The sequence below is a fragment of the Megalopta genalis genome, chromosome 3 (assembly GCF_051020955.1).
Source record: "Megalopta genalis isolate 19385.01 chromosome 3, iyMegGena1_principal, whole genome shotgun sequence".
Taxonomy (NCBI): domain Eukaryota; kingdom Metazoa; phylum Arthropoda; class Insecta; order Hymenoptera; family Halictidae; genus Megalopta; species Megalopta genalis.
The window spans coordinates 28,158,888-28,171,217 of NC_135015.1; the positions used below are offsets into that span (position 1 = coordinate 28,158,888).

General features: G+C 43.4%; 1 protein-coding gene across 7 annotated transcripts in view; it reads left to right on the forward strand.

Annotated features, from left to right (window-relative positions):
- LOC117221945 (Receptor expression enhancing protein A) overlaps window positions 1–12,330 on the forward strand; it is a 41,906-nt gene that overhangs the window by 19,664 nt on the left and 9,912 nt on the right. For 3 of the 7 annotated variants that reach the window (XM_033473311.2, XM_033473307.2, XM_033473306.2), the window contains exons 2-4: window positions 6,402–6,835; window positions 8,680–8,759; window positions 10,835–11,069. In XM_033473311.2, the coding sequence (XP_033329202.2) occupies window positions 6,527–6,835; window positions 8,680–8,759; window positions 10,835–11,069 (624 nt within the window). In that variant the 5' untranslated portion in view covers window positions 6,402–6,526. Of the gene's footprint in view, window positions 1–2,750; window positions 2,904–4,124; window positions 5,463–5,512; window positions 6,245–6,401; window positions 6,836–8,679; window positions 8,760–10,834; window positions 11,070–12,330 lie in introns of those variants that run through there. The other 4 variants (XM_033473308.2, XM_076520517.1, XM_033473309.2 and 1 more) reach the window with 4 other exon arrangements.

Here is a 12,330-nt window from a genome sequence, read left to right on the forward strand (position 1 = left end):
TTGAAAATTCCACGCTCGTAGAAAGTCTGATCCTTTTCTGCCAAAAACTGAGTTAAGTGAGATTTTACAGCGTCATCGTCATTAAAAGTTTTACCACGAAGGGAGTTGTCCAGGGATCGAAATAAGTGGTGATCCGATGGCGCGAGATCAGGGCTATATGGTGGGTGTAACATCAATTCCCAACCAATATCCATCAATTTTTGCCGAGTGGACGAAGACGTGTGCGGCCTAGCATTGTCCTGCTGGAAAATGACACCTTTACGATTGACCAATTCTGGTCGTTTTTCCTTGGCCGCTGCATTCAATTTGTCCAGTTGCTAATATTCACGGATAATAAAAATTAACATAATAATAATAATAATAATTTTATAATATAACATTTACGGATATCTTAAAAATGGGAGTGAGAGACATCTATAACTGAAATCGGCAATTACTTAGTTGCCAACCCAATATAATAACTCTTAATATAATATATAATAACTCCGAATAAATAACATATTCGCGCAGTCTGTAGGATAGAACAGCGTGTTTAGAGAAGGTGGAATTTCTTTTTGAAAGAAGAAGACGCGGGAGGCATTGTGTCGAGAATTTTTTGATAAAAAAGAAGGTACGAGGACGATGAAGTTGGTTATCGTAGCATTTTATTAGGTCGTGTCATAAAGAACTTCCGATGCAGCTAGGTAGAATCTATTGTTCGCGTCTACCCGGTATGAGTCACCGGGACGAACGAGTTTTTGCTTTCACTAAATAGCTATGGGTTCAAAATAAATAAAATGAAAAAAAGAAACGAAAGAAATATAAATTAAAAAAGCCAAAATAAATGTGCGATGAGAAAACGAAAGTTATTTATCATTCGACCTAATAATAAGAAAACATGTACTGATTGATGCGGAAACATGTAGGCACTTTTTTAGATTGTGGAAAGATCAAGTTGATTTTATCGTAACTCTTGCTAGCAACAATTCTTTATAATTTTTATACATTGAAATTAAGCAGAAGTGTTTATCCCGTCCTGATAAATAAAGTTATTATTATTATTTTTTATTCTTCTTCTTCTTCTTATTATTTTTATTATTATTATTATATATTACTTTTATTATTATTTCTTCTTCTTCTTCTTCTTCTTCTTAATTATTATTTTTATTATTATTATTATATATTACTTTTATTATTATTTCTTCTTCTTCTTCTTCTTAATTATTATTTTTATTATTATTATTATATATTACTTTTATTATTTCTTCTTCTTCTTCTTATTTATTATTATTATTATTATTATTATTTATTACTTTTATTATTATTTTTTATTATTTATTATTATTATTTATTATTTTTATTAGCATTTTTTCTTAATTTTATTATTATAACAATGCATTCGCGTGCAGACAGTTTTCGGAGCAGACGATCTCGTCGGGCGCGTGCGTCGGACGTGGACGCAATATCAGGAAGTCGCTTATAGGAAAACAAAAGCATTGTCTTCCGTTAGCTCGGCATAAATGCGCCTAACGTATACGTCGCCTCAAGGAGGATTCGCCGTGGAACGTGACAGAATCCAGTCCGCGCGAACGAACGAACGAACGAACGAATGAACGACAATGATCTTGACCTCGTACGAATAAACGCGTCGTCGTAGAGACCGAGGCCGCCTCTCCGCGCGTTTCCGTGTAAGCGCGCGACCGCATGAGCGCGTTCGGTTACGCGGCTGCATTAATAAACATGAAAGCCGCAGGCCCGGCGAACAATCGCTCGTGGCTTTTGTCGCCGTCAACGTGACGTTGACACGACAAGCCCTTATCGAGCCTTTTCCAAAATCTCCGAGGGGGGTTTCCGAAGTTTCCCCGAAATTCCGCGAAATTTTTCAAAATAAACGTTTCCACTCGTTTGCGCGATGATCGCGTGAATTTAACACGTTGAATGCCATGGGAGTCACCGGTGACCGGCGCTTAACTTGGCGGTAACGCCATGGGAGTCACCGGTGACCGGCGCGCCCAAATTGATAGAAATATATATATATATAGAAATTGCCCGTGGCGCCACGATGAATTTTCTTTTATTTGATATATATAACGTTGAAATATTATCTGCAATAGATAAGTTACAGTGTATAACCATGTTTGACATGTTAACTGCGACGGGGATCACAGTTTGAATTGGCGATGGTAATAATACCAAATTTTAGATATTCACATTTGTTTTGAATTATATATATAATTCAAAACAAATGTGAATATCTAAAATTTGGTATTATATATATATATAATTCAAAACAAATGTGAATATCTAAAATTTGGTATTATATATATATATATATATAATTCAAAACAAATGTGAATATCTAAAATTTGGTATTATATATATATATATATATATATATATATATATATATATATATATATATAATTCAAAACAAATGTGAATATCTAAAATTTGGTATTATTACCATCGCCAATTCAAACTGTGATCCCCGTCGCAGTTAACATGTCAAACATGGTTATACACTGTAACTTGTCTATTGCAGATAATATTTCAACGTTATATATATCAAATAAAAGAAAATTCATCGAGGCGCCACGGGCAATTTCTGTAAAATCGGCGTGGCATTCAACGTGTTAATTAAGCGTAATTATCAGTTTCTCCTGATTCGCTGTATCGTCTGAACGGTTCATGACGATCGCTTCAACGAACGATCGTGTGTCGTCGAAGTGCCAATATTTACAAACGCGGTCGTAGGTCGACCGCGAACAGTGTGTGTCGACTCGCTGTCAGTGTGTATTCGATTGTGACGCCGAGCGGAGTCTTTTCGCCGCGAAGAATAGACGCCGCGAAGTTTTTCGGAAGGAGGAAGGGGGACGGCAGTCCCACCGCGGTATATCCGCAAAAAGTTCATCGGCCGATCAGTGGTAACTACGAAACGAATTTTTCGACGATTTTTTGGTAACTTGTGGAGCGTCGAGTTCGGAGGAATGAACACTTATTGCTTCTTCTTTTACGTGTATTTGGATGGTGAAATGACTACGTACGCTGGTGGAGAAAATGATGAGGAATCTCGAGATTTTTGGGTATGAACATCTGTTTGTACATTTGAAAAATTTGTACATTTCTTCGTACATTTGGAAAATGAATACACAGCGAAATAAGGTAGTAGTCCTTGACGTAATGTATGGAGAAATTAAATAAAGCGTTCGATTCATTTGTTATTTATACGAAGAAGAGATGCAATTTTCTGTGGTCGAAATGATAAGGCGCTTTGAATATGAAATAACAAAAGTATTGAAATTAAATAAAATTACATAGCTTGTTCAAGTTTTAATAATGTGTGGACGGTCCTTTACGTTGTACCTCTTCGATCATTCTGTTTGGTTATATTCTGTACAGATTCTTTATATTTTTCATCCAAGCTTTCCCGAGCTTCTAAAATTGCAGATTTTAATTATATTACTTTATATATCATTATTATGTATTATACTATATATGATTATTATACAAAAGTTACTTCAAATGACCTCAGCTACCCCTCATTTTCGGCTGTTAAAATAATTGCGGAACACCCTGCATATTATACTATATATATTATTACATATTATACTATATATATTATTATATATTATACTATATGTATTATATATTATTGTATATATCGCTTTCCACCTTCATATAACGTTCGGCTGAGACTTACCCAAACATTCTCGATAATGCATGTAATAAGTAAAAAATTATTTTGAAGCGGAAAATATAAAGGTTTTAAACTGGTCAGCAAGATTTCCTGATCTGAGCATTATCGAGAACGTTTTAGGAAATCTCAGCCGAACATTATATGAAGGTATAAAGCTTGTATATATATAATAATAATAATATATAGTAATAATATAATAATATATAATAATATGTATATAGTAATATATAATAATAATATATAAAGTAATATAATTAAAATCTGCAATTTTAAAAGCTTGGAAAAGCTAGGATCAGAAATATAAAGGATTTGTATAGAAGTTAACCAAAAAAAGTGATTGAAATGGTACAATAAAAAGGACCGTCCACAAATTACTAAAACTTAAACTTAAAGCATTCAAAGTGCCTTATCATTTTGTCCACACAAAATTTCATATTTGTGTTGTATAAATAACAAATGGATCGAACGAATCACTTAATATTTTCATATATTACGTCAAAACTACTATGTTATTTTATTGTGTATGTATGTATTTTCCACGTTTACATATGTACAAATAGATGTCCATACTAAAAAAATCTCGAGGTGCCTTATGATTTTGCCCAGCAGTCTACGAAAACGTCCAAATTTATTTAATTCCGCTCTGTTGCAATTGTCTTGAGAAACTGCAGTTACACCTTTATTCTTCACGGGACTAATCATTAACTATCTATATAAATTATCATTAAATTCTGGAACGATAGAACAAACGTTGGAAACAACCGTTCCATTTTTTTTCTTTTTTTCCATTAGTGACCCGATGTTCGGCAAGCAATTTTCCACTCGAATCGATCTATCTGATAATTTCCCTACCATGAATTATCAATAAAACAGACGATGGTAATCGCGAATCGAGTCACTTTACGGCGCCAGACGAAATAGGATTCCTCGGGAAGCGTAAAAAGTCGTGACCGCGATGCTCGTTAGCGCGCGAATAACATCAACGTTCGACGAACAAAGGACGCCCTGTTACGCAATCCGTCACCGACATTGGTGATAATCATCGAATTACCTGCGAAGCGCAATCGACTATAGTTTCGCGTGATTCCCGCCGCGAGATCCGAGTACGCTGTTCCGAGCTTCCCCGTTGATTAGTCGTTTTCCGCGACCGGATCGGGGAGAACGTCGCTCTGAACAACTTCGGTGCGAACTCAAACAAAGACTGAAACGTTTAAATTCGAAAACGTTGCCTCGTCTCGAATCGGCGACGGGAGGCTGACGATTTAAATCGGTCCGAGCGCATCGTGGTCAAAACTGATCCCATTCGACGGCGTTCCGAGCTAGCTCGCCGTCGCGTCGACGTCTTAATCGCGGCGTAAGGAGTTCTCGTATTCTCGTGAGTGGTTCTCACGTAGCCAAGCCTGGCCTTTTAAATCCGTCTGCGCGCATCGGAGACATAGGCTAATTCTACCAGACGGCGGTGCGTCAAGCTAGCTCGCCCCGACGTCGACGCGTCGATCGCGACGCAAGCGGTCGTATCGGATCCTCTTGATCGATGTTCCGATCAATGATATCAACGTTCGGATCGTCGATTGCCCGGAGTTCTCCGAACAGCTGACTCCCGGAACCGGTGTATCGAAAGATGATAAGATCGCGCCACGTATCGCGCGATAAACGATCGAGAAAAAAGCGTGCGAATCAGGGCTGCTCGAGATACTTCGGAATCGCTGACTCTAATCTTTGGATCTGCGCATTTGCGAGCATTTCGCAGCGAGACGGACCGAAGCGGACCGTCCATCGTCGCAAGGTAAATTGCACGAAGCTCCAGAAAGCTCCCGATCACGTTCGATCCCATCGAAACCGCTAGGTCGAAAGTGTGCACGCGGCTTTAGCCGACGACCAAGCCCAGTCTCTCGTCTGGTTCATCGACCAGCGCGAACGACGTTTCCAGTGCGTGTATCCTCGTGTCAGGCGGCACGGTGGCGGCTTAAGGCGCTAAAATAGAGACCGTGGACCGTCGGTGCAGCGTAGACCGTGCCGGCAGAAACGCTGCGCATTTAGTCTTTAACTGGAGGGATCCGCGAGCGGAGCACGGTCGGGCGAATCCGCGTCGAGATAGAGTTGGTCGTCGCGTCGGGCGGTCGCCAGTGCCAGCTTAGAGATCCGGCCGGGTCGTCTCTCGTTTGGCCGAGGATGTGAAACGTTGGAGGATGCAACAAGTGCGTCGCGACGTTCCGCAGGCCTGCCCGTGACGCAGACGCCGCAGACGAAGAGCGGCGGCCGCGGTCGAGTCGATCCGTTTGACGGTGCCGATCGGCGCGATAAATTGACGGCTCGCGGCGTAATTGTCTCGGGTTCCACGCCCACGGGACGATTCGTCGCGAGGAGGACAGAGGACGGAAGAAAGGGGCGGCGGGCCCGACGATGAAAGCGTTCCCGGGCCCGGAGTCCTCCGCCAGTTGATTAAAGATCGGCCGATGCGGTCCCCGACGACGAGCCGCCACGACTGCGATTCCCCGTGACGATTCGATCCGATCCGATCCGATTCCGTTTTATCGTCCGCCGATCGAGGATCCACCCTCTGGCTCTGTAAGCGTTCTTCTCGCGCTCGCTCGAACAGCTCGTTCGTTCTTTCTCTCTCTATCTTTCTCTCTCCGTGTCTCTCCTTCTCCCCTGTTCGTCGAATCATTTTTCCGTCGCTGTTTGTTTCTTGTCTCAAGCATTGTCTTGCGCTTCGATGTTACAGTTGGATGCGTCGGGAACGAACCGACGCGCGCCAGAAAGAGCAACGGTGGTGGTAGAGCGTTTCGCGACCTGGCCAGCGGATTAATAAGGGAGAGAGAAGGTTTTTCCCCCCGGGACCGCGAAGGAATGGAAGCCGAAAAGCTCGAACATCGGCTGAGTAGTCACGTGGAAGACCCGATCGTCCGGATGTTCGGTAGAACGGTCCCCCGATTGTTCGGCCAATGTTTTTTCGTTTGCGTTCGATTCTGCGCGGACAAAATGCCGAAGAGAGTGTCCCTCGGCGGCCTGGGAGTCCTGGCCGCGCTGATGGTCTTCGTTCTGCCGCGAACGATCACTTACATTCTACTCTATCCGATTTTCAGATTAGTTTTGGGCAATCTGTACCCGGCCTATGCGTCCTACAAGGCGGTCCGAACGAAGAATGTCAAGGAATACGTGAGTATGCGACGCCTGCGCCGACATTCCGGATATTATCGTCATTGTACAGGATGTCCCGAAAATGTCTCGCAATTCGGAAATGACGGGTTCCTCGGATCATTCGAAGCAACTTCTTCCTTTGCAAAAATTTTCTCCGAGGCACCGTTAACGAGTTATTAACGAAAACACAGTGACCAATAAGAATCGAGCACGGCTGACGCGAGGCGGCCCAGCCAACTAGCGCACGAAGCCCAGTTCCGCTCATTGGCTCGGTCGCCACGCGCCAGCCGAGCTCGTCTCTCATTGGTCACTGTTTTTCGTTGATAACTGGATAACGGTGCCTCGGAGAAAATTTTTGTAAAGGAAGAAGTTGCTTCAAATGACCCGAGGAACCCGCCACTTTCGGATTGCGAGACATTTTTGGGACATCCTGTATATTATAACCAGCAGCGAACGTCGGTCTCCCAGCTGTTTCCATTTCGTTGCGATTACGTCTCGCGCGCGTTTCTGTCCGCCGTCCGCTTTCGGAAGAATCGTTTGCAGAGGTTGCGTAACGTAACTGTTACAAGCTGCATCGGTTTTCGGTATCGGAAGCATCGGAGAATCGCGAATTCTTTCGCCGGACCGCGGATATTCGACTCGGAATTCGAGGTACGGTAATGTCTCTCTAATTGACGCTCAGATTGTCCACAAAAACGAACAATTTAGGAAGAGGAGACACGATTGTTCGATCCTTGCGATTCGTTTTCATAGTTACGAATTGTCGACAACTATAAAAAACGAAGCTACAAAGCTCAATCAATTGTATCTCCTCTTCCCAAATTTTCCATTGTCTGCACAATCTGAGCGTCAGTTAGGGAGACATTACTGTACAGCGATTTCTTCCTAATTCGCGCTCGGATTGCGCACGAAAATGGACGATTTCGGAAGCGGAGACGAACCTTGCGGCTCGTTTTTACTGTTTCCACAACAATTGAGCCGTTTATTTTGAAAGTGTCATAAGTCACTTTTTCAAAAAAATCGAGTTAATGGTAACACTAATTACAATTGAACGGTATCTTTTCATTAAAAAAAAAAAGTGACTTATGCCACTTTCAAAATAAACGGCTCAATTATAAAATCTAGACGCAAGGCTAATCGTATCTGCTCCTCGGAAAATTGTCCATTTCTGTGCGCAATCTCGGCGCGCGAATCCGAGAAAAATCGCCGTATCAACGCGTCGAAGACGATTAAACGGTTCCAAGTGCTTCGGGCGCGGCCGCGGACCGGCGTGATAACAGCTACCGCGAGCTTAAGAAGGCCTCGATCATAATCGACAGCTCCAGCACGTTCCGAGAATGAGCGAGAGCTCGAGCCAGCCTTTCGATAGCATCTCGGTCGCGGCGATTCCTCGTTGCGAACTCCGTTGTTCTCGGGGTCTATCCAATATTAAGCAACCGCGAGCGAAATTGTCTCCGAGGATCGATGCCCGGTGATAACGGGGCGGCGCGGTAAAAAAAAAAAAGCGGGTCAGGCGAATTCTGCCGTCTCGAGCGCGACTTAAAAATTCTCGCGGGCTCGTTGAACCGGCGAGCAGAATATCGGCTGCAGCTCGGTGCGCCGTGCGATTCGTTTCCACATCCGATGTTTATCCGTTCCCGTCTCTCGGCAATATTTCGCGTGCACGCGCGAAACCGTGGATTAATTCGCGTTCTCCGCGCGCAGGACGGCGCGCGATGGCGTAATCGCGGCGCCGAGAGGTCTATTCGCCTGTATCCGAGCCCGTCCCGGTCTCCTTTTCGACCATGAATGCGTCCTTATTGGTCGCGCTCGCTCAGCCGGTGCATTAGCTGTGTTTAAGCGGCACGTTCTTTCGTTTCCAGGTCAAATGGATGATGTACTGGATCGTGTTCGCGCTGTTCACGTGCGCGGAAACCTTCACCGACGTCTTCTTTAGCTTCTGGTGAGACATTTATAGTCCGCACGCTTTATTGCTCGCGTCCGATCGAGCGGATTCCGCCGGGGAAACCGCGTCCGCGCGTCCTTTCGCGTCGCATCGTCGTCGCTGAGAACGGAGCCGAGCGATATTCGATTGAGAAAGGAATTACCATCGGCGATTTCACAGTCGGACGCGAATTAAGCGTCGCACGTCATCGTAGAGCCGAGCGGAACATGGCGGCGGTGCCTCGGCTAATTTCGAAAGCTCTTCGTGATCCGCGTCGACTCGGCTCGGCTGTTTCTCGAATAAAGGCGTCGTTTTCGGCCGGCGGCTGAAACCGCCGACGAAGGAGCCGCGAACACGCGAGACGGAACAAAGAGGAGTCGCGGTGAGCACGCGCGCGCCGGCTCGGTCACGGCCCCGTTTTTCGCCGGATGCGGGGAAAATTTCGGGCGAGCTCTCCTCCTCCGGGGCCAATAAACCGACGTGAACCGGCGCTTCGGGATCACGCGGCGAGTACGCGCCGCGAGAGCACGCGGCCCGCCACCGGGAATTCCGAAAGTCTAATTTCGGCCGAGATGGATATTGGCTTACATGCACTTCTGAGGGCTCCACCGAGCCCGTTCTTGCTTGCCTTCCGTCTCTGTTTCTAGTGTTTGCCTCCCCGCCGTGCCAGATCTCTCCCTTCATACTCGGATTACAGCCGAAAAGGAGAGGCCCCGTGTATTTCTGGTCGCCCATATACCCTCTCGTTTTCCGAGCCCCCATCTTCCCGCTCCTCCTCGTCCACCCCGCGATTTTTCCCTTTGCCCGTCCTTCTTTTCTTTTTTTTTTCATTGCTCGATGACTCGCGGATGCGTCACGCCTGACCGGCGATCTCATCGACGATTCTCTCTCTCTCTCTCTCTCTCTCTCTCTCTCTCTCTCTCTCTCTCTCTCTCTCTCTCTCTCTCTGTGGTTCGGTGCACAGGTACTCGCGGAACTTTGCACTGCGACGGGGACACTTGAGATCGGTGCGATCTCGATATCGGTATCGCGTTAACGAGGCTGCTTCGAAATCGACGTAATACCGAAATCATCGTAATACCGAGATGGATGAATAACGAAACCGAAGGAAAAATGTGTATCGTATTGTTTTCGATTCGAAAATATAGTACAGACGTGTATATTAATCATTTCATCATCATCTATTAAGATGACGGATTTTTGTACAAGATAGAAATTATCTTAGACAATTGCAGTCAGAAGGAGTTAGTTAGAAATTTCTTTCTTTCTTTCGTTTAATATATTTCATTGTTTTAAATTTTTACTGCCGATTTTTGTTATAAATGTGTAAAATCCACGGTCTATATGTCACCTAACACTAAATTGTCTAACACTAAATTGGGTATATACATATTTTTTATTATATAAATGAGTCAATTTGACTCAAACGTCAAAATTGAAGGTTTTTCAAAAAAAGATAAAATTTTATTTTAAGGGAACTTTATTCGAAACAATTTTTAGAAATATATTATTTATTAATATATATTAATGTATATATATAATAGCAATATTATAGTAAGTTTTATTATTATTTATTTTTATATATTTAGTATTACCACTACTTACATATAGCAATAAAATCGTAATTGAGTAAAATTGACTCGCTCCGGCAATCTAGCGTTAACCTAGTAATTACTCCGACTTCGGCACGATAGCAACTGCGTTCTAACGTAATACCGGTAATAGGATAAATACTGGCACTAAATCTCTACTCGGAAACACCTCGAAAATTATAACGTAGTGGAGAAAACCGAAGAAATTGCCGATGAAAATACCGCTACATTTCCTGACATTTTTATAAAACGTTCCGACAACCAACCAGTATTTTCGTGTTTCGGTTTCCGGTTCCTGTTCCGAAGGTATAAACGAAGAATCCACGTGTCATAGATTTCGATAAAAAAAAGAATCCCTGCTCTCGAGCCTGTTCCAACGAAGCATCCCGCGAAAGCGATCGCGACCGTTGGGACACGCTGTCGTCCGTAGCTCGACTTAGCAATAGAGCCTCCCAGAGGAGTGCCAATACAGAGATTGCATTTTCGCTGTGTCCGATCTAGGTTCCCCTTTTACTATGAAATTAAGACTATCCTGGTGATCTGGCTGCTGAGCCCGGCCACGAAGGGCTCCAGCATCCTCTATCGCCGCTTCGTTCACCCGGCTTTGATCCGCCGCGAAGCTGAGATCGACGAGACCCTGCAGCGCGTTACGGAGCAGGGTTACAGCGCCGTCCTGAACCTGGGCTCGAAGGGTGTCAACTATGCCACCACGGTGCTCATGCAGACCGCTATCAAGGTAAGTCGGCCAGCTGGGCCCAGATCGATTCGATCGACGCCAGCAACGATGGACGACGGTCGTGTTCGCGGCTAAAATGAAACGGAACGTCCCGAACGATCCTCTAAACCAGGGGTGTCGAACTCGAAAGCTAACTTGGGCCAAATAAACAATGCTTGACTTTAGGTGGGCCGCAAAAGAAAAATCAATGTTCATAGAAACAAATATTTTTATTTTGACTAGTTAATTGTAATAAACATATATAAAGTTAAATTATTGTTTACGTCCTGATAGTTGACATCTCTTCTCCGATACTATCTTTCCTATTTCGGGAGAAATTTTATTCGCCGAGACTGTTTCTATTTTATTTTTACTTTGTGTCGGATATATCGACTGGGCCGCAAAAAAAATCAATATTCATAGAAACAAATATTTTTATTTTGACTAGTACATTGTAATAAACATATATAAAGTTAAATTATTGTTTACGTCCTGATAGTTGACATCTCTTCTTCAATGCTATCTTTCCTATTTCGGGAGAAATTTTATTGGCCGAGACTGTTTCTATTTTATTCTAACTTTGCGTCGGATATATTGACTAGGCCGCAAAAAAAATCAATATTCATAGAAACAAATATTTTTATTTTGACTAGTACATTGTTATAAACATATATAAAGTTAAATTATTGTTTACGTCCTGATACTTGACATTTCTTCTCCGATACTATCTTTCCTATTTCGGAAGAAATTTTATTGGCTGAGACTATTTCTATTTTATTTTTACTTTGCGTCGGATATATTGACTAGGCCGCAAAAAAAATCAATGTTCATAGAAACAAATATTTTTATTTTGACTAGTACATTGTAATAAACATATATAGAGTTAAATTATTGTTTACGTCCTGATAGTTGACATCTCTTCTTCAATGCTATCTTTCCTATTTCGGGAGAAATTTTATTGGCCGCGACTGTTTCTATTTTATTCTAACTTTGCGTCGGATATATCGACTGGGCCACAAAAATGTTCATCTCGGGCCGCGAGTTTGACACCCCTGCTCTATAAACGGCATTCGACGGAAGAACAAATTCCCGTCGCGGATTTCTCGCGCGAGTATTTCGGCCGGAGACGACCGGCGTCCACCGCTCGGCACCCTTAACCCGCTTCAGCAGCCACGCTTCGGAGAGCCTGCGGCTAATCTTCGACGTTTTTTCTCGGTTTTATGTTTTCGTTGTCCCGCACGCCTATCCTGCACGCCGCACCACCTCTAATCAAACAAATCAC